The following is a 23032-nucleotide window of genomic DNA, read 5'->3' as shown; positions in this document are numbered from 1 at the left end:
CGGTTACTTAGTCAGTGTGAGCAGTTTCATGTAGGAACTATTTTCCTACTATCAAACTACACCCACCAACAGCATCACTGCTTAAAAGGAAGCATGCATTTGGTTCCATTATTTTGGAGAGAAGGCAGACTTCTCTATGGCTGATATCACTCAGCAAATCACACCACAACAATCTTGATTGATAAATAGCACTACAAACTGTCCGTTTTAAGTATAAAACCATAAGTAAAATGTAAAGTTGTCATTAGTAATAATTCCAGCTTTGACGTGTCTTCTTAACTCTGTGCTCAGGTACTCTCCTGTTGGCATCGCCTCCCTGATCGCGGGGAAGATAGCGGCCATTGGGGACTTGGAGGTGGTAGCCAGGCAGCTTGGCATGTACATGGTGACCGTCATGGTGGGCCTGGTGATCCATGGCGGCTTGATTCTACCTGCTATATTCTTCGCTATCACCAGAAAAAGCCCTTTCACTTTCTACTCTGGGATCTTCCAGGCTTGGATCACAGCTCTGGGCACTGCTAGCAGGTAGGACCGCCTGCAGTAAATGTCTGTGTGTGTGTGTGTGTGTGCGTGTGTGTGTGTGTGTGTGTGTGTGTGTGTATATGTGTGTGTGTGTGTGTGTGTGTGTGTGTGTAAATTCTGTTTGGGCATGTGTTAACACATGTGGGTCACATGTTTCTTTTTACAACATCTATTCCTCGAGCAGCTGCTGTAGTTACTATGATTGATCGGCATGGCCTGCTGCTTGCTTTCAGTTATTTGGGTTAAATCTGAGCGGCTAAAGGCAAAAATTTTGTATTTCCGCGGACAAATTAGGACAGCAGAGCCAAATGTGTGTAAGCGCAGGCTATCATAGTCGAGTCCATGTCAGACAGATTCTGTGTTGTAAATGTCTAAGCCTCGGGATTAGTCGTCACTGGCCCCGATGTATCCTGCCCGGCTCGGCTTGGCTCGGCCCGCCCGGGAGTCTGCATTGCGCTGAAACCAACTGTCATTTTGGCACATTACTGAGGCTTTAGTGAATATGGGTAATCCTATCAACATTTTCTCTAATTATATTATGACCCGAGCTTAGCAGGGCCAGGAATCAAATTCCTTTAATTCACATGTTGGAGGATTGCAACAGTGGCCTGCGCCAGCTGTTACGAGGAGGCTGTCGGCCGACTCAAATTTCCACTTTTTTTTGTCTCTACGCTGACTTCACCCCCTCACCTCCCTCCTCACCTCTTCACTTCTGTCTTTCACCACCTGTCTACCTATTTTATGTCCTTCAGCAGACACTTTGCTCCTCTTCTTTGTACATTGTGCACCTTTTTTCTAACTCAACACCTTGTGTGGCCTCTTTCTCTCAGCGCAGGGACATTACCCGTCACCTTTCGCTGCCTGGAGGAAAATCTGAAGATTGATAAGCGCGTGACTCGCTTCGTGCTGCCTATAGGAGCCACCATAAACATGGACGGCACTGCACTGTATGAGGCCGTGGCAGCCATCTTTATTGCCCAGATGAATGACATCAGTCTGGACAGCGGACAGATCATCACTGTCAGGTAAGAGACATGGAGGATGTTTCACTGTTTGCGTCTTTTTTTCGACTGAGAAACATTTTTGGTGACATTTTGTACTGCATAGTTTCATTAAAAAAAAACAGTGGTTCCCAACCTCTGGGCTGCAGTTTCTCCCTCCCTTGAAAAATCCACAATCTATGAGTAATGCAATTGGAACTAAATTTTCCTACTTCACTGAAAAGTCTGCTCCCAACTACAGATTTTTGAACAAAAGAGGACTTCAAAGGCTAATTTCAGTGTTTTTTAACCTGCACCTTCTACTCCACATTTTTGCGTCTGAGTTAAACACCAATGTTTCAAACTGGTCCAGTTTTCAGCAACAGGGCTGCAGACAGCAGCATTGAAACAGGCTACAATTCAAAGTTAATAGACGACTGTTTGCACTGACAATTTATGTCTACATAAAGTGTTTGTTTTTGGTACTGAGAGGCACAGATTATTATTTCAAGTGTGTGACAACATTATGGAAAGGACCCTACAGAGATGGACATTTTGTTAAAGAGTAAGATCTTCTTTGTTTAACTAGTCACAATCCCAAAACTGCTATTGCCAAACCCACAAGATGAATAAACATTGATTTAAGTGTGTATGGAGCCGACATATTTTACCTCATTAACTGGGCAAATAGGGGTTTATTTTGTTGGAATTTGTTGGAACTGAAAAGATGAACCAAGACAGCTTTTGTGACTTTTATTTTGTTTCTCTCAACTTCGAATGAAGTGTGTTTTATGTTGATAAATCTCCACTGTTTATTTAAATGAACGCTGGTGGGTTTGGCGATAGTAATTTTGGAGATGTCTCGTTAAACAAAAGAGTCTTACTCCTTAACAAGAAGATCTTTCTCTGAAGGGATCCTTAATATGTTTTCAGAATAATCTGAGTCTGTCAGCAGCAAAAACAAACATTTTTAACTGATGTAAATTGATGGAGCGCCATTGCACATTAACCTTTAATTGCATCTTGTTTTGCTGCTGCCTGCTGCAGCCATCTCACTCAATACTGCACAACTTCAAAGATTCTTGCTCCTGTTAGAGACTTTAACACAAAATAATGCAGACATATGGTCCAGGTTGAAAAATACAACGGTTACCGTTTAAGTTGTTCAGATAGTTTGACCATTATTTTTTATGACACAGAAATCTAATTTGCCTCCCATTGAGTCAGTAACGGTAACGGCTCTGTTAACTTTTTTTTTTTTAATTTCCCACATGTAATAAATGACCATTTACATATAATTTTACACATTATATGTTTTTAAAATTACACTTGAAATTTGTATAAATAATTGTCAGGGAGGTTCTTTTCTTAGGTCCATGCCACATCACAAACTGTTTGTCGTCCATCAGCTGATTGTGATAGATGAAAGGAGGTTTCAGTTGTACCCAAATGACATTATCTCAGCATATATTTAAATTTCAACAATTCATATACTTTTAACTTAATGCAACTAAGTTAGATAAAGTTAAAATTTCTTTAAGGGCCACACACACTGTGTACATCCAAATTGCATGAAAACATCTGTGCATCCGTGTAAACAAACCTCAAAAAACATTTAATGATGTGCAGAGATGAACGACAGTTTTAAACTCTGCATGGATGCAGCAAGGAAGTAAAATCTCCCATTTCTGAGGTTTCAGCGAAACATTCATGTATGATTGGAGCCAGTCTACTTGGATCAGACTCAGCTTGTTGCGGCTGCGGGTAACAAATGACGCTCCACACTTTGAAGTTGTTTATTGTATGTCTTTCATCAATTACCACCAAACTCCAAAATCTAATTTTCTAAAAGCACCGTACGACTATTGCATCATCTGGGGTGGAATTGTTCTGGAATCAGATCCATATGTGGCGTGTAAATCTTCTGAATGTCACAGTCACAGTTGGGCGATAATTAGCGCTGCAGTTCGTCAGTGAGGATTGAGATGTAACAGAACTCTGGGATCAAATGATCAGCATCTTTAGATTTAGTGTCCAAACTGGCCTGCAGTCACATCTGAGACCAACATGAATTGATAATTCCTTGAACTGCAAACATGTCACGACGAGCAGCGCCTTTTGAGCACTGAGGATCTTAGTCTGAAAAAAAAGAGAGGTCAGGAAACACAAAGACATTTGGGTTTGTTTGCCAATAAACCTCTTTCTTCCTCGGAAAAAAATATTAATGCTAATGGTTCATGTGTGATGTGGTGCAATTAACCCTTGTAAACACTGTATGAACAGGTTCTGCAACTGTAAACCACACGATTATACTAGGCCTTTAACAAATCACAAATCTCTGCTAAACATGGTGTCAGCTTTCAAATATGCATCTGACATTTATGCAGTCTTTATCTTATTTTGTTATTAAATCACATCATGGAGATGTCATGGCACAAATCACATTGTGCAGTTATCCACATGTGTCTTTCATCGAGAGAGTTGAAATATCGACTACAGTGTTCGAGTAACCCTGTGCTAAATCTGTGATAAACCTCCAATAATCCATCAGACAAGCGCGGGATTAATCTCTTACCGGGTTAAACCTGTTCAATAACACCGTAATGTATCAAAGGATTATACTTTGCAACTTCTTTTCAAAAAATACAAGTGGGATATCCTGTAGAACCTGTTACATGTTGAATATGTGGTCATTGCTTTGAAAAGTAATGGTTAAAATCTGAAACCCTTTGTTTTCATTTAGTCCAGTTTCCCCTGCAAATAATCTGAACCACATTTACTGGGCTGTGCTGTCATCAGCCAAAGCATATTCCACAAAATGTGATACATGAAATTAATTTCACTTCATCTCATTTCCCATCCCATAAATCCTCCTGTTTGCATTCAGAGCACATGTCAACAACAGACCGTCCAGGGACTAAAGGCTGGTGTCTGCAGACAGTGTGCCAGCTGGACCGGCCGCTCGCTGCATAAAGCTTCCTGAGCAGAATTCTACTTTTAAAATTTCATGTGGTTCAGAATTTTTTTAAATTATATATTGCAATGCAAGAAATCATGGATTACAAGTTTGTTTATTCACAACATATGGCAACCTCTGAAGCTGAAAAATAAAGCCCATGCAAAAGTGCCAAAAATGATAGGCTGTTTGGCGAAAGTGTTCTCTGCTTCTCAGTCAGATCCCACCCTCGCTCCTCCACAGCTCCAACCTCTCGCCCAAATATGGTCACTTTGGGTCACTTTAAAAAAAACAAGATGGCGACAGCCAAAATGCTGAACGTGAGGCTTCAAAATAGAAGTCCACAAACCTATTAGTGATATCATGCTACATCCATTATTTTTACAGTCTATGATTTATAATGATTTATAATGATTAATTATGATTACGTGATTGCTCTCTGCTTTCTTTGTGGCATGTTCAAGTGCAGCTTCTAACAACAGATAAAAGGCAATTTTAGGATCTTAATACATCTTTGTTAGTTGTCTAAAGTGGAGTCAGTGTGTCAGGGAACCCTTATAAGGCTCATTCTAAAAATGGCGGTGGTTCTGTCTTTTTCCTCCCCAAGTATGACGGCCACACTGGCCAGTGTCGGAGCTGCCAGTATTCCCAGTGCTGGACTGGTAACCATGCTGCTGATCCTGACAGCTGTGGGTCTACCAACTCAGGACATCAGTCTGCTCATCGCTGTCGACTGGCTGCTGTGAGTCAGGTGTCTGAAAGGTGGAGAGTGTGTGAGTGTGTGTGTGAATAACAGATGAGTGTTTGCTGTGACGCTTCACAGCTTTTCACTTTAAACAGAAACATTCGAGTGGTGTTGGGTGGCTTTCTCTCATTTCACCCACTGACACTGATACTGTTTGTACACCCAGTGACAGAATGCGTACTTCCATCAATGTGGTGGGCGACTCTTTCGGCGCCGGGATAGTGGATCACTTGTCGAAGGCGGAGCTCGCCGAAATAGACGCAGCAGAAATGCAAATGCTCCCGACGGAGGAGGAGCTCGATTTCATCCCCCCGCCCCCGATCCTAACAGAAATTGACCTGGTGGACCCCCTCAAACCCCCCGCGCTGCCCCCCCGCTCCCCCCGCCCACCCAAACAAAACCACCACGGTCACGTTCTCTCCCAATCCCAGTCCATCACTTACTCACCGTCTCGTTCTGTCCGATCTCCATCACCTCGCTCCATCCGCTCTCCCTCTCCGCGCTCCGTCTGCTCCCACTCCCCTCGGCCTTTCCGTACTCATTCGCCACGCCTCCTCCGCAGGACGGAGCCGGGCTACTGCGCCCTGCCCAGCCACGATAACCAGGTAACTAAACACCTCTGCTTCTTCTTGTTATCATGTCACACAATACGTTCTGATCGAAAGGTACTTTAAATTTACGTAGAACAGATATTTTCGAGATTGGCCTGATGGTCAGAACATACAATAGACTCCCAAATCATGCACAGTCTCAGGGCATTTACCGCAGTACTGCATGCTACTGCTTTAAGATACAGTATGTTGAGTGTCAGGACCATGTACTTTGTCTGCAAATATAGAAGCATAGTGGGACTCTCCTCCAATGGCTCCTCTCCTCCTGTGGTTAACCTGTTAACCTTTAACCCTTTAAAGCATGGGTCTTTAACAGGGTGACCCTAGGGGGTCCTCAAAGTTAATGCAGTTGTTTTTTTTCCAAAAATTAAAATATGTCTGAAAAAACCCCCCAATATGAATCCATATAACTAATTGTTAAGATGAACTGGCCTATTCATAAAAATAAAAAATAGAATAAAATCTATTAACAGCTCACAACACTGATGATACGCTAGTTATTACCCATAAATCCTTTTCAAATGAATCCATGATGTATTAATATATTAATTTTTCAATACATATATATTTTTTATGTATTAATTGTGCATCACATTAAGTTATCTTTATGCATTGCACTTTAAGCTGCCATACACGTTCAGTTTAATATGCACCCCGATTTTATAGTAGCGGGGTCCCTCTTTTAGTTAAGGGGTCCTTGGCCTGAGAAATGTTGAAGACCCTTTCTTTAAAGTACACATTTATTAGACATCCTTCCAAGGAGGTTGCCTATTGTGATAGTCCAAAGAAAACCATCTATCGCCAAATTTGGTGATTTAAAATGTTTTAGATAATCTGAAGAAAGAAAGTTTTTTTAATAGTTAACAATAACATTGAACAAAAATGAATCATCAAAACAAAAAAATAATAAAAAATTAGACCACCCAAAGACCCTTTCTTATTTATGAACTAAACTAACTGAACGAAAACATATTTTGGAGATAGTTTTTAGAGCTGCAGTGATGAGGTGATTAATAGTTTAGTTGGTTGTCAGAAAAATAATCTGCAACTATTTGGATAACAATTATTTAAACAATGTTTTAGCATTAATTAAAAAAAGGACATTTGATGACATTATGCAGGACATTTTTGACCTAACTATTAATCAAGAAAATGGTCTCCTGATTCACAGATAATGAAATTAATCGTAAATAGTTGAGATCCTGCATATGTTATTAACGGTTTGCAATGCAGAAGATAGAAGACAGGTAGCATAAAGTTGTGATATTAACAAGATAATAGTAGGTAGTGTTTTCAGATATATGGTTGCTTTAGTTCTCTCTGTCCTTGCATGTTTGCTAAAACGATCAAATCATTGTGTATTCCTTCAACATTTAACACATGTACATGAGTAAAATTCACATTTTTTAGTCACTAAGTATAAACATGTTCTCATTTTGTCTCTTTGTTGTCTCAGGTTCCCACAATGCCTCGCTCCTACAGAGAGAGAGACAGGGAAAGGGACAGGGAACGGGAACGGGAGCGTCTGAGGCGAGAGAGTGAAACTGAAGAGGAGGAGGAGAGAGAAAGGGTTCTAGGTGAAGTGAGCGACGGCGAGGAGAGTGATGACACTGCTTATGACAGGAGACATGCAATGCCGCCGAGCGACCTGCCCTGATCGGATTTAGCACCAAAAAGCTTCCCCATCAGTTAGTTCCAGTTTTACGACAGGTTACGAGATCCACTGTGGATTTCCGGCTGGTTTCATTGCTACTTCTTAGATGTATTTTGAGTTTGCTGCTCTTGATCAACAGAACTGTTGGATAAGTGATAAATAAGCTCACTTTGAGCTTTATATGAAAAGATATTAAAACATCAAAATGTTAAAACTTTAAAACCTGAGACTTTTGTTCTTTGGTTTCTCTCATAAAGAGAGCTTAAATGGAGAGCTGCTTCCCTAGTTTACTGTCTCCATCACTGTCTTCATTTCATAAACAAACTAAAAATGCTCCTGTAAGTCTGAAGTTCCTTAAATTTGCCTGATAGGAGAGAAATTGAGTCTGCTCTCCATGAGAAAAGCATCTCAGTGTTACCAGCCTTTTAACGCACAACCATGAGTTATTATTTGATCCTTTACCTTTGCTCAACTCCCTCCCTCTCTTCTACTTTTATTTTCTTGGCAGGAAGTTAAAATGAATATACCTAAAGGAATAGTTTCACATTTTGATACATTTATTTATTTGCTTTCTTACTCTCTGCTTTCTTGCAGAGAGTAAGATGAGAAAATTAATATTACAGTCATGTCTGAAACGAAATCCTCTAACCAGCACTTCTAAAGCTCACTAATTGACTTTGGTATATTTAGTTTGTTTAATCCATACAAAAGTATGTTATATACCCCAATAATCCTTGGTTGGGAGCAGTAAATTCTTTGAGTCCCAGTTAAAGAATAGTCCAACACATAAAAGTCCGTAAAGCCACGTCTTCTTGGTTAGAAATTTTGTTTTTGGTGTGGATTTAACAAAGTTAATACACCATATTAACTAGTAGGGATGGGCATGAGTTATCAAGTAGTCACTTTGGACGGCAGTATTTATTCTTACAGAGTAAACATTTCCCAACCTTTCACATGTGAAAATGACTTTTATTTTTTTTTCCTATTTAAAATGGGTAAAATCTGCATAGCAGAGCTGCGTACATTGTTTTGATCTTTACCTCCTTGCCTTGCTGTCACTCTGTTATGAGACTACTGCTGCAGGAGTGTGAGCTCTGACAGCTGGTGTGAGTCCACCTGCACACACACACAGTGACAGGGCTAACTGTTACCATCTCATGGCTAATGTTACCTAATGGTTGGTAACAGGTTTAACTACAGGGTTGGGCCGTTTTAGTGACTCACTGAGTTTTTTCGGGCCATTTAATGGCTTGGTGTCAGATATTGGTCACAGCTGCTGTGGCAGGCAGATGTTGACTTGACTTGAGGAAAGCGACTCTGAACAAAGTTTGCTGATTTTCTTGACTTTAAATTTATCGTAAAATTGGCTTATTGAAGCCTGGTTGTTTGATAAATGATTTTCAGATCACACTTGTTTTTTGTTGTTGGCATGTTGATGTTCCTACTCTTGCGTAAGAATTTTTTATTTTTGTTTTGAGAACTCGAGTAGCTACCATATAATAATTTAATGCATGTGCTTGAATATGAAAGTTACTTTAAAATGCCTATCCCTATCAACCAGTGAGCTTTAGAGTTGTGCAGATTTTTTTTTACCTTTAGATAAAGCCTGGCTAGCTGTTTTTCCCTGTTTTATGCTTTTATGATAAGCTATGCTAAGCTAATCGGCTGCTGGCTGTAGCTTCATATTTACCGTACAGACATGAGAGTGGTGTTGTTATTCTCATTTAACTCCCAAAATGTCAAACTCTTCCTTTAAATAACCTCAAGAATACCAACAGGATCACTTAAATGACAGAAGTGTACAACCAGCAGAAAATATTTTTATAATTCTCCACCTTCTTTCATCTCTTTACATTTTCACCCTCGGTGCTCTTCTTGCACATCACCTGCCACCTTGATGTTAATATTGTCTATATCATGTATGGTTTGTATTTTCTTGTTGTGGTGTCTGAAACAATGAGTAATAGGCAATATGCTGTTTTAATTTTGTTGTATGTTTAAATTTGACTAGTTTTACTTTCATGTATCATTCTTCATTGCTGTAAAATAACACCATCAGTCTCTTACTCCCCACTGAAAATGCCTTTCATTTTAAATTTAATTTCATCACCTGCCTCCCAACACTCTCCCTCCTCAAGTCTTAACTCAGAGTCACAGGTCCAGGTCATGTGTATATTGTATGTAATAAAATCTTAGAAGTTTATTTAAAATAACTGCAATTCTTGTGTGTGTCCTCTGCCGCTTAAGTAACTTTGGACAATCTGTGGAGGGATTTGCAGTCGAAAGGGGACACGCGTCAGTGTTTGGTGACTAAAGATGCAGGAAAAATCCCGCAGACAAAGATATTACTGGATGTAAAAGTTGCAACAGACACACATGGACATGTTGCACGCACACGCATTGATGAGACAAAGACACACAGAGATACCAACACACTTAATCCTCTCAAAGAAGAGCTAGAGATGGGCGAGGCAGGAGAGAGTGAGGGATGGGAGAGGAATCGGAGGACGGCAGATGGCCAGAAAGACGTCAATCCTTTTCATTCTTCCCAGACAGCATAAGGGCACTGTGGGTAATTGCAAGCAGGACTGACGTTAGCTTCGGGCGCCTGCACGTCAGAGAGGAGATCCGAGTTCGGTGAAGGGAAAGGGTGAAATGGTACAGGTCATCAGAGATCTGAAAATCTGGCAGTGTCTGGAAATATGTGAAACTCAGATTTGTGATGATGCTCCTAGTTGATGGTGTCTGTGAAACGAAGCACTAATCTATTCTGTAGCATGAGAGCGAGCTCCGACACATGACATGAGGATATCACACCATCTGAGGCGACAGGGGGGTCAGGAATTTAATCACTGCAGCCATCATCATGGAGAAGAGAGTGTGCGTGTGGGCTGGGGGTTATGAGGAGGATCATCTGCTCCAAACCCGGTCTATTTTCTTTACTTCAGCTCAACTCAAACTAATTCTTGAGTCTTTAGTTATCATCTCTGCCAAATAATGAAAGTTTGATCAGTTCATTAACTTGCTTTTAGACATTTCGATTCCTGAAGTTTAATGGAACTAACTGAGGATGAGTTTACTGGACCTCAAACTAAATAATTCACAAATAAAGACAAAATAGAGAGTGTCATTTCTGATCCAAGTCACAGAAAAACTGGACATTTGGGGGTAAAAACTGCATTTAAAAAATATGTCGATGATGGCTATTAACTGTTTCTTTGATAAACTTCGAAAAACAAAAGGTATATTCAGTTAGATCTATTGAAAGGTAGAACCAGATTAACATAAATTCTGAGCCTCTCAACAATTTAGTAATACAACTGATTCAGGGCTGCCACTGCCATTGCTTTTCTGATTAATCTGAAAATTATTTTTCTTGATTTTTCATTATATTGATTAAGCATTTGAAAATGATTGAAATATATTCTATTTAAAAGTATAAATTAGCAAAAAGCAGCAACTCCAAAGATTTTAAAAAGCTGAATTCATCAAATACTTAAAGTTTCTGCTTGAAAACAACAATGTAAATGGTTAATCAAGTATCAAAGTAGTTGCCAGTTCATTTTCTCCTCATTAAAGTTGTAATTGTTAACTTTTATTTAAAAAAAAAAACAACTTTTCATAGACAGCCTTAGCAAATATAGCAAAAAGTTGTTTTTTTTTTTAATAAAAGTAAATAATTTTACCTGTAACTAATGGATTAATATACTAATTGTTTCAGCTGTAGATTAATTATGCTATTGATTTATTGCTAAGTAACACGCTTTAGAGCTGGATGGATCAGATTGTATTATCAAGGAATTACTTGTTTTTTTAGTCTAAAGTTAGAATTAAATTTACTAAATAACACTGTATTGAATAGCAATAGTAATTTTTAACATTTGTATACTGGCTTGAGATCAAATACTTGATGCAATCACATGACTTTTAGTTTTATCAATTTGGTTTGGTAAGTCTATCATAATTCATTGTCTTTTTGTGGATTGCGTGGAATGAAAACAGCATAATACAAGTCATCTGGATCATATGGCATCGATGAACATGATCATTTCAAGAGGAAAAATGTTTCATATGGTTACTCTGGAGTCTTTCATGTCATATTACTGTAAATTAAATCCAGTGGCAGCACGAGTGAAACAGATGTCCTGTTTTTTAAAACGCAGTCTGACATCTAGAGGCAGGATCACTCATCACATGCAGCACAGTGGAACATGTGCACAATCTGTACTGCACTGTAGCTTTTCTGAACACAATACAGAGATGTGCAGCCCCCAGTGTGCATCACTGTCTAATGATACTGTATAAATGCCTCATGATGCTTTTAAAACGTTGTTTACATCTGAGCACACATCGTCACATTCTCTCCAAGTCACTGCACAGGGAGTCATGTGGAAGGAATTCAGAAATCCATGACATGAGTGACTAAATATGATCTTTATTAAATAATACTATATACATATACACAGCCACATCTGCCCTCAGAATTTGTAGGTCACACTACATCCACACAGTTTAAACCACTTATAAAAGTATTTCTTTTCTTTTGAGGTAAAACTCTATACAAACAAATAAACATTCACCCACTTTAGGCTAAAAGATGTTTTTTAATGGCTGCACCAGCTTGAGCTCATGAGAATTACAATGAAATTTAGAAATTATATAACAAATTCTCCCTAAATCACTCCCAAGTACTCTACTGCATATCCATATCCTTAGTATCTTCCAAATAGTCATACTTTTGACAAAAGATGATCTATGTAATTAATTTGCCAAAAAAAGAGACAAAATGTATACTAAACGGAATTAAAGATGACAGAATTATTATTGTCATAATTAAAAAATAAAATAAAATCTATAGATATTGTGATAACATCGTTGTTTTGAACTTGTTTAGCCAAGATAATCGTCTTGTGAAAATCTGATATCGCGCCAGCCCGAGAGCATGAGAGAGGATTACTTCACAGAACTGATCTGTGAGGTATACATGCACAATTTGATAAATTCTGCCATGAAGTCTTGTCACAGCTTGAATTTATTGTAAGTAACATTTCATGTTACATGTCAAATATTTGACAAATCGAAAAAAGGTTCGATTTTGCAATAAATTGGCCCTGCTCTTTCAGGGGAAAAAAGCAGAGCAGCAACAAGGACTCTGATGGAAGAACTAATCCCCTCCCAATAAAAACATACTTGAACATTAATTCTTAATGTAATCAGAAATATATAAACTTAACAGATAAAGTGGTGGGGGCGATGGTGGGAGTTGGCAGAAGCATATTTAAATAAATGAGAGGTGTCAGAAGTGTTTTAAAGGCTGAGCTGTACATCCACATGAATGTGATTTGGTGTTAATAGTCAGCTGGTAGCCAAACAGCTGATGAATGAGCCACAGAGTGTAAATCACCTAAAGTAAACCGCAAACGTTTCACCGCCACATTTCAAACATACAGAGGATGAATGTGTCATAAAACATATACCCTGCTGCATGGTGTAAGTTCTTGTTGATTAGAGGGCAAGACTGTTTTAGTACCACCATCATCATTTCATCAGAGTACAGTGTTGCTCCAGTCACTGTGGCTAGAAGAAATGTCAGCAGACTTTGAGCTATACCATCTCTGAACTAAATCAGCTTCCTCCACACACCTCTCCAGCCTGTATCTATTACACTGCGGTGTATAACATGCAAACTGGCTTTGAACCAACTACATGAACTCTGTCTGCACCGCTGCCAGCCGATGAGCGATCTCTTTGTTGTCAACTTCAGCACGAGATCACAGCGCTGCATTTCTGCCATAACTCTGACAAGTACAGGGCATCAACACCTGCAACACTCACTGTACATTTAGCTCCAATACACAGCGTGTGAACAGCAGCAGTTACTGGCACTACAGTTCACTTAACACCATCAGAATAATGTGCAGTGAACTCATTTTTTGCGTGCAGTACTTTAGTCATAAAACAGTGACAATATTAAACTGTCATTACAAGGATTACACAAATGTATCTGTTTGTAGTTTATATTGAATATTGGTGATGTAACTTTATTTTTACTTTTTGCAGTGGTGATTACATTCATGAGAGACAAGGACCTCGCAGATTATTTAACAACACTTGTCTGTTTTAAAGACATTTCCAGATTCCTCAAATACTTATCCATTTAGCTGGGATGAAATGTATTCCATCTGCAGCACAATCAAGGTTTTGAACTTGCTTTCCAAACTGGGACTCTTTTATTTAGCCAAACAAATGTGATGACTGGAAGTTTCACTAACTTGCTTTATTTTACGGGACTGTAATTTCTGGATACTTTCTCATTAATTCTCTAGGTTTCTTTGCAAGGACTATATAGTAGATCAGTACTAATAGTGTTTCAGTCAGTGCACAGCAGTTAAAGTGAACATGAAGAAATGTTAAAATTGTGAATATTTACTTGGGTTTAAATCAAGATTATTTTTTTTCAGTGAAATGCCAGTTTACATCGCTCTTTACAGGGAAGTTCCTAGGAAATTTTTTGGTTAATAATGGACCCATGAATTACTCATTACCTGAAACTTTTATTACCAGGTTAATTTCTCTATAGTAATCTCATTTTCCTTTCCTAAAAGAATGAACAGAATGCCACTTGTGGTTGCTGTAGTTTATATTACTGCTCATTTTTAAAGCTAGCTGGAGGGAATGTGAGGCATCCACTGGTATCAACCATGTCAGCATAGCTTGTTGGGAAGGGGGCTAAATAATGCTCCAAATTTAGGCTAAATTTTGGCAAGGGAACAGCTGGGATGGCCATTTTCAAGGGGTCCGCTGAATTCTCACCTCAAGATATCTATGAAAATTAAATGTTAATTAAACGTGTGAGGGCTTGTTGCCATTACATTTTCCTTACAGTGACTGACTGAATTTCATTAAAGCCGTCTATTTTCTCTTTAAGAGAAAGGACAACCAACCTGCTTGGAGTGCTAATATATTGCATAATACATTAAAACACGATTTTTGTGGAACTCAAAGTTTACTACACCGGTACTAGTCCATGTGCATCAGATAATTAGTGATATTTACTGTGAAATAACAAACCAAAGTGTGTGATTCCTTAACTTTCTATATTCACAATTTTGATTTTTTAAAAATGTGGGCACCACTGGTAGCTCGTGGATTTTTTTTTTTGAGCTGGATAAAGGATTCTTTGAAGACTCTGGACATGTCAGTTAAAAAAACACAGCAGTAAGTTTTGTCAGATGACCTGTAGGGTCTTTGTTTATTAACTAAGAAAAAAGATGCTGAGTCAAAGATAATCATGCAAAAGCCTCAAATGTAACAAATTATAGCTTATATCAGTGTAAGTCTTTGTGTACATGTAATGAATTTTCTCCTGTATCACTCTACCAGTGTCATTCCATCATGGAAGTCTCCTTTTCTTGATGTCCGCCTTGAACTCTCTCAAACCTGAGTGACCAGAGGTTCTTTGAGGTAGAAGTTTATCCCTCTCTGATGACCAGCTTCCTGTCCGGCACAAAGCCCTGCCAGGATCGTCCCATTGAGCGGAGGACAGATACCCCTGCTGTCCTGCCCATACAAGGGTGCATAATCTCCCAAGTGTTCATGCCCCTCATCCTCCCCTTCCTCATCTTCCCCATCTTCATCGTCCTCTCTGTCCCAGAGTGATGTGGAGACATGGTTGTACACCGTTGTGTCCTCGCACTCCATCTCGCGATGGTAGAAATAGCTGAAGTTTGACACAATGACGGGCACTGGCAAAGAGATGGTGAGCACGCCGGCGATAGCGCACATGGAGCCCACCAGCTTCCCTCCGACTGTCTCCGGGTACATGTCCCCATAGCCAACTGTCGTCATGGATACCACAGCCCACCAGAATGCCTCAGGGATGCTGGTGAACGCTGTGTCAGGACTGTCCACCTCTGCAAAGTAGACGGCACTTGAAAAGAGTATGACTCCGATGAAGAGGAAGAAAATGAGCAGAGCGAGTTCCCTGAGGCTGGCCTTCAGTGTCTGGCCCAGGATCTGGAGACCCTTGGAGTGACGAGAGAGCTTGAAGATCCTGAAGACCCTCACCAGCCTGATGACCCTGATGAGTGCCAGGGACACGGACGGCTGCGCGTCTTTGTCCTTGGTCAGCTCTGTGCCCAGGGTGACGAAATAGGGAATGATGGCGAAGAAGTCAATGGTGTTCATGACGTCTTTGAAGAAGTGCACTTTGCTCGGAGCGCAGGTGAAGCGCACAATGAGCTCAAAGGAGAACCAGATTATGCAGACTGTCTCCACAATGAAGAAGGGGTCCTGGAAGGTAGCGAAGCCAGGTGAGACCGAGATGGTTTCGTTGGGGATGGTGGGGTGAGGTATGGTGGTGAATTGCTGTAAAACAAAGAAAAGGAAAAGTGGTCATAGCTGCACTCAAAGACTGTTACAAATCAAAGCAGATACCAGGTATGTTCCATCATCTATGGTTTCAAACATGAGCTGGAAGGAGAAATATGAGAATGAAGGGGAAAGGTAAGGCTATAATGAATATCTCCATGGAGAGTAAATAGAGAGAGAAGAAACAAGGACATAAGAGGAGAAGTGAGAAGAAGCGATTATTCTGAAAGATTGTCCTCAGCACATTCGGAGCATGACGCCTGTCATCAGGATCTGATCGAGCCTGTGAGATCTGTGATACGGTGCTAACTTTTCTCTCCTCTCCATTTTCACTCCACCGGCTTTATTTTCCTCACAGACTTTTATATAAATCAGTTTCTCTATATTTAAACGCACACAAAAAACATTAAGTTCATGTGACGCTGGGTAGCGTTACACCCCAGACATCAGCACGGCCGGGGCATCTGACACTTCATTTAACCCGGCTGCTTGTTTTTTTCTGGGAAGTAGGTGCAGGCTTGAAATGGCTGGGCATTAGTGTCTTTTAGCAAGTTAGATAGAGTTACTCTGAGCTTCTGGTGACCTCGCAGCACATATTGTCCTCGGCGCTATAAGTATTCATTTAGATGTTTACATGTTTCTTCTATCCTCTAACCACATGTCTTCATGTATCTTTACACCAACCAAACTATTTGCAACATATATAAAGTGAAGACTTGTCGTTCTGCCTTTTGGTTGGTCTACCACTTTGGTCTAGACTGAAATATCTCAGGAACTATTGGATGGATTGCCATGATATGTTGTGCAGAGGATGAATGACTTTGGTGATTCTCTGACTTTTCCTTTAACCCTGCATGACAGTTTTGTTTCTTTGGAAAAATATTAGCTTTAAGGAGCTTAACAACAACAATAACCATTTGAAACCTGAGCAAATTGGCTTGATTTCTTTCAAAAACATGGCAGGGCAACAAGCAACATAACAAGACTAAAAATACCTGAAAATAATAATGATAAAAATTAGGTAAAAAGCAAAACAAGAAAATAACCAGAAGAAGGTGCTCTGTAACATAATTAAAAAGAATAATTAAGAGAATTATACATATAGTTTATGGACATTTCCCTTGTTTTTTGGTAACATCTCATATTCTCCCTCAGGCAATTTTAAGATTATTTCTTTTCTCCTTTCACAAATGATTGCTGTTAGCGGGACATTTCTTGCCAAGTTGTTTAACATGTTTTTTTATAGCAATCAAACCAATTTTTTAGTGGAAGATGTCTGAATGCAGCACATGAAAACTGATGTCAATCCAGGTGTTTAAGGTTTAATATAGCAGCAAGCAATTATTTGCAGTGTAAAGATATTGTGGAGTAATGGCATCATGAGCAGAGACTGGTGACACTCCCTCTGTGGGTGTTTGAATTTTAGCTTTTCTGGTCTTTGTTTTGGTAACCAGTCCAGCCACACGTGCATGTAACCGCATGTGAGTCCCTGTATGAGCATCCCACTGGCTAGCGATCGATAAATATTGTCATTCTGCATTTTGCTCATATGGTGGTTACCACCACCATGGGTTAAGGTGGCGGCAGCTTGTGGAAGCATAACACCCTCCGTAAGCTCTGTCAGCACTGTTGCTGTGAGCACTTTTTGCACTGTAAGCTGTTTGCTGCCAGCTCAATCCCTGAATCATAGCTGCGCTCAAAATATCAACAATAACAAAAATTCCACTCAGCCTCATTTGTACTTTGTGATTAGTGCTAATTAACAAATATTAGCACGTTAACACTTCACCACTGTAAGGTGGTGAACATTTTCTAAACATTAAACCTGATAAACATCAGACTTTTAGCATGCTTAAGTTAGCATTCAGCTTAAAGCACCAAAGTGCCCTGTTACAGGCTCACAGAGCAGCTAGTATGGCTGTAAAAGCTTAACGTTGTTTTTTAAAATACTTTGAAGACAAACACATCTCATTCACCTCCACTGTTTTTGGTTAATGGTAGATATCGAATAGTCAGTATGCCACAATCTGGGCCAATACATTTTTGTAACAGCCATATAAAAGTCATATGATTTGTCAAACAGAACCACCAACATGCATCAGAATCTAGCTAAACTAATTTGGTTGACTAGTTGTTTTTTTTTTTACCACTGTCTGGTGCATGAGTGATAGCGTGGGGACGGCTGTGCATTCAGGTTTTGTTTTGTTTGTGTAGCGTTCCAAAAGCGTCAAATGCTCTGATCACATGAGTGTATCTTTTTATGTACGGATGGTGTTGGTGGTGATGGGGGGACGTAAATCCAGCGAGCTGCTGCTGCGGTGTCGTTTCTGCTGCCCGGACATCTAGAATCCGCCTCTCGTCTCCAGGCTACAGCAGCGTGTGCGAGGCTAATTTGATTTTAGCGGCGGTCATCAGAAAAGTTGATCTGTGAGCCTCTTTTCCATGCTGTTTTCAATATGTAGCCTATGAGTCATAGCGTTTATTAATACAGACGTTCGTTTATGTGTTGATGTGCTCTTAGGGTTGTCCTTCCTCTATATATAGCCCTTTAGATCTCCAGGGGGTAACGTGAGACAAGCTCATCTTCTTTCCTTCCCTTCACACTTGCCTCTGTACCTCTTAACTCCTTTCACTCTCTCTCTCTCCTAAGTACTTTCGAAGTCTCCACTCCACCTGAGTGTGTTTCTTAGTTCTGGCAGGCGTCCGCAATTGGCCGACGTATCATCTCCACAATGTAAACTTTAATCCAACCTGCTCTGTCTGCTCTCGTCTTTCCTTACTCTGGTTTTTCCACCAGCAGTTTAACTGCACTCTTCATCGCCTCCATTCCATCCCCTCAATCTGAGTGGATCGGATTTAACGACAAGTCCAAAATAATCTCAGGAAAACCTCGCCCTTCTCTCCTCCTCTATCTGCTGCCTTTGCTTTTCCTTCCCTTAATCTTGGTCCCTTACTTTAATGTTTCTGATTAACCTGCAGTTTTCCTTTTTCCCCTCGGTGTTGAAAGACAAATACGTGTTCAACTCGTGCTACATGGCTGGTGTATGTTTGGCAAAGTGACACCTGTCAGCACATGTTGTCCTTCTATGTTCACCTCATCACTCCCTCGCAGTAATAACCTCTGTTCTCCTTGCACCCTGTCAGCTATCTTCATTTATCTGGTTGTCTGCATGCATAACCTCCATCTGCACCATGTAAGCCATCCTCACCTCCCTCAGCTCCTTCTCCAGCCTGAACTCAGGCAGAGTCTCCAGGCAGAAGATGAGAATGGAGATCACGATGACCATGACGCTGATGATGGCGATGATTCGAGCTCCGCTGGAAGACTCTGGATACTCAAACAGCATCCAGAGGTAACGTTGCAAGTCATTGGTGGGTAAGGGCCTCTCTTCCTCCTTTGGGAAGCCTTCATCCGCCTTGTAGCGGTCGATGATCTCCTCTCCCAGCTCGTAGAAGCGTAGCTCCTCCAGGAACATGTCCAGAGGGACGTTGGCGGGCCTACGCAGCCTCCCGCCTGACTGGTAGAAGTACAAGATGGCGTCAAAGCAGGCACGACTCCTGTCCAGGAAGAGCTCATTCCGCATTGGGTCGAAGTAACGAATGCGACGCTGGGGGTCTCCCAGCAGGGAGTCTGGGAACTGGGCGAGGGTGCGGAGCTGGGTCTCGTAACGCATCCCCGACACGTTGATGGCAAGACGTTCGGTCACAGCCCAGCCGTTCCTCCAGTGACCACGACGGTTGTGTTTCTTGGCCTCTCCGTTGCCCTCCTTCTCCATTTTGTTTTGCTTTTCTTTAGTCCTCTTTTCTTCGTCACCAACCTCCTCAGCTTTCTGTTTTTCTTTTGACTGCCCTCCTCCTCCTTCTCCTGTACCTCCTCCTTTGTCTTGGTTATCCATCTCTCAGTCTTCTTTCTTGTCTTACTTGTCTTGTCCCTTCACTCTGGACAAAACAAATTAAAGTTAACATGGCAATGCGGAAACATGAGTACAGGGAAACATGACAGATAGCGCTGTGATCTGAATTCCTTTCTTTTCTGTGATGTTTAAGTTGTTGTTGTTTTATCATCATTAATAAATTTAGATGGACAAATCAATTTATTCAGATTGCTTAGATTCAGTTTGTCTTTTTCAGATCTTAAAAACATCCAGTCGAGGCAAGACGTCAGTTGTTCAAATTCTGCAACCAAAATTCAGACTGAAAACTTTAGAACTTGAATGTATAATAGATGCAGCCTGAATGGAATTCATAAAACTTCCGTTTCATCAGGTTAAGTCGTTTCAGTCACTTGATCCAAGTCAGAGAAGTCCAGTTTAGTGACCTGAAACCTCCAAAACAGTTTTTTTTTAATTTAAATTTGCTAAGTCCTTTAAATTGCAAACTTGAAATGAGCCTACAGTTTGAAAGAGGGGAATTCAAACCTCATGCATTCAGATAATGAGACTGACAGACGCACAGAGTTATTTATTAATCCCAGTGGGAAATGTTACTGTTACAGCAGCTTACAGTATCAAAGGCAAACATAAAAAAGCAAATATATAAACAATATCTAATAATAATCTATCTAATAATGAGCACAAACTACAATGCTTATCAACACTGTATTACATTTGTGAAATAGGCTATTAATATGAAATAAATTGCCCCTTTTACATTTAATTAAATCATAAAATCCAACACGTAGTAACAAAACCTCATCAATAATACGTTATAATTTCCCAGAAATATTTTTGAACTTATTGATATAATATGAAAATCTCACCTCACTTTTCTGTGTAAATCCAGCCGAACAACTTTCTGTAGACAGAAAAAAAAATCATGTTAGTGTCATTTAGATCACATCACAATGCTTTGTATAGAAATGAACATAAACTTTGTGAAAGTAAGAGTGAACGCTGCACTGAAAATAATGATCCACAGCATTAACAACAATGCAGAATTTGTCTTAAAATGTCCCCAGTATTTACATTTATCAGTAGATTTATGCAATTTATTTGAAACTTTCTCCATCATATTCCGTAAATCCCATCATGCAGACCCTCCGTGCAAAAACCTCCATACATGCAGCTTCATGCTCATCACTAGTTTATCACTATGTCCAGTTCACCCAGTAGAAACCTCCTCTCACCCGTCTGCCCGCCACAGCTCCTGATTCAAACTAACCACCCCTCCACAGAGTGACCATGACTCATACGGTACCTCCACAACTTAGGGTGCCTTTTGGGCTGACCCTTCACTCCTTGTGAGACAGTTTGTGTATCAGTTCCTTCATCATGATGTGCAGACAACCCTCCAGACAACCCCTCCTCCTCCTCCTCCTCCTCTATGTCGTCCCACCTTCATATGTCACGTTTGGGAGGGGAGGTGGCGTGGCTCCTTCAGGGGCTGCTGCTGTGGTGTTAATCTGCTGCGCGGGTGATGTTAAGATAGTTAAGCTTGTTTGTAGGTCACTCGCAGTCTTCACTTGCGCTCTCTCTCTCACGCTCAGTGCACCCCTGGGGAATGCTGTCAGGCCGAAATTCAATCTTTGACCCTCTCCACCTCCAAGAGCGCCGCTGCCTCCTCTCCCCACCTTTTCTCTGCCCCCAGCAACCCTTCCTGCCCGAAAAGGTCAACCTCTTAACCCTTCACTCTCTCTTAAACATACTGTAGGAGCCTACATGTTTGCACATGTGTGCACATGAACTTGTACTAGAGGCCAAAACCATTGAGTTAAAAAAGGAACATTCATGGCCATGATTTATGCTCTGAATGAGACCACAAATGTGTGTATTTTTTGGCTTCTGTTGCCTTTAACGTCTTTATACTTTCATCATCTATTGTAAATTAGGTTTACTTTCGGCTATTTGACTTTGGCTTGAGCAGAGTTGTCCACAAATGTAAAACAGGCCAAATGAAACTCAACCTGCTGGTCTGGTCTCCATTTTAAATTAAATATAAATCTGGATGTCTGTGGGTTATTTTGGAATCATCATGAAGTCTACACTCAAACATCTCTGTGAGGCTAAGCGTCTGTGTGCAGCAAAACTACAACTCCCACAACAGGAAGCACTTTACAGATGCTGCCTTCAAATGCTCTGAGTAAATACCAGACTCATAAACTGTTAAAAACTGGTAAATTAAATAAATAAGAGACTGAACACTATCAAAGTCACATTTTTGAAAGCTAGGGTAAAGGAGGTGATGAGTGTATGCTGAAATAATAAGTGTAATTTGAAACACATTTGTGAATATGAAAGCTTTTTATTTTGTTTCATTTTTATGCTTTTAAATTTTGTACAGATATGTGTGGTCACAAGATGATGAGTCCTATTGACTTTGGTGATTGCCCAAAATTTCCTTGGGCAGATCAAAGTTTTCACGTATTCTGTGAAATATCCCAACATATTGGATGGATTGGCACAAACATTAATACCAGATGTTTAGGAAGAGAAGGAATCATTATAACTTCCCTTATCTTCAGACTTTGTAATCATCATATATAAAAATCAAAATGCATTTGTGTGGATGCAGATGTAGTGTTATCACTGGATAAGTTCAATTGTAGTGGAAAAACATCTGTGTAAAATTAACAACTAGCATTATTTTTAGAGTTATTGTTAGCAATAGAAGTATAAGTACAGATATCTTACCAAATACAAAAAATCAATAGAAGTTAAAGACACCTGTTAGAATGTAACTTGAGTAAAACCATTAAAGTAAGATATTTAGTGTACTAAAGTATCAAAAGTAATTATATTATAGTCTACTAAATGTATTTAAGTTTGACAGAATAGTAGAAGTACATTTAAAGGTTGGTTTATTTTTCCTAGAATGTACACTACCTTAATGGATAATGGATGAATAGTCACCTGCATGTAGCATCTACTCTGACAAGACTTGACTGCATATTGAAACTTATTTTAAGAGTGAAAATCTTCATTTTATCTTGTAGTAGTAAAATGACTAAAATGCCAAAAGAAAAGTATTGGAGTGACAGTATAGCCTACATGTTATTTGACCCTTTAACACCTGGATTGTCATCAGTTTTGTTGCTGCATTCAGATGCCTTTCACAGATGTCTAAAGCTCTGAAACCTCAGAGAATTGGTTTGATTTATTTTGAAAAATTTGGGTGAAAAGGGCAATAAGGAGCTTGGACAGAAATGTCCCCAAACCTGCAAAAAAAAGTATAAAATAATCATTTAAAAAAAGGCTT

At 39.9% G+C, this 23032-nt stretch overlaps 2 protein-coding genes across 6 annotated transcripts in view; one reads left to right on the top strand and one right to left on the bottom strand.

The window, feature by feature from the left end:
• The window catches only part of LOC121956467 (excitatory amino acid transporter 2-like), a 30472-nt gene extending 20794 nt beyond the window's left edge, over positions 1–9678 (top strand). For 3 of the 4 annotated variants that reach the window (XM_042504702.1, XM_042504700.1, XM_042504701.1), the window contains exons 7-11: positions 292–525; positions 1353–1547; positions 5066–5200; positions 5370–5808; positions 7271–9678. In XM_042504702.1, the coding sequence (XP_042360636.1) occupies positions 292–525; positions 1353–1547; positions 5066–5200; positions 5370–5808; positions 7271–7471 (1204 nt within the window). In that variant the 3' untranslated portion in view covers positions 7472–9678. The remainder of the gene's footprint in view (positions 1–291; positions 526–1352; positions 1548–5065; positions 5201–5369; positions 5809–7270) is intronic. The other variant, XM_042504703.1, reaches the window with a different exon arrangement.
• Positions 9679–11816: 2138 nt separating this feature from the next.
• Positions 11817–21454, bottom strand: LOC121956468 (potassium voltage-gated channel subfamily A member 1). 2 transcript variants are annotated; one of them, XM_042504704.1, is made up of 4 exons: positions 20964–21454; positions 20598–20632; positions 19048–19777; positions 11817–15835 (listed from the first exon to the last, which is right to left on the bottom strand). In XM_042504704.1, exons 3-4 carry the CDS (start codon positions 19732–19734, stop codon positions 14903–14905), a joined length of 1620 nt encoding a protein of 539 aa, XP_042360638.1. In that variant the 5' UTR covers positions 19735–19777; positions 20598–20632; positions 20964–21454; the 3' UTR covers positions 11817–14902. The 2 variants fall into 2 exon arrangements, with proteins under 2 accessions (XP_042360638.1, XP_042360639.1); XM_042504705.1 differs by having other exon boundaries at positions 21035–21454.
• Between the last annotated feature and the right edge of the window lie 1578 nt (positions 21455–23032).

The sequence above is a fragment of the Plectropomus leopardus genome, chromosome 17 (genome assembly GCF_008729295.1).
Source record: "Plectropomus leopardus isolate mb chromosome 17, YSFRI_Pleo_2.0, whole genome shotgun sequence".
In the NCBI taxonomy this organism is placed as follows: Eukaryota; Metazoa; Chordata; class Actinopteri; order Perciformes; family Serranidae; genus Plectropomus; species Plectropomus leopardus.
This window is presented reverse-complemented; position numbering and strand designations above follow the sequence as displayed.

Bases quoted from the DNA above. Each gene is read 5' to 3' on its own strand.
- LOC121956468 (XM_042504704.1), bottom strand. From the start codon at position 19,734: ATGGATAACCAAGACAAAGGAGGAGGTACAGGAGAAGGAGGAGGAGGG. The intron at 15,836-19,047 runs GTGAGGATGGCT...TTTGTTTTACAG, and splicing joins TGGAGAAGGAGCTGAGGGAG to CAATTCACCACCATACCTCA.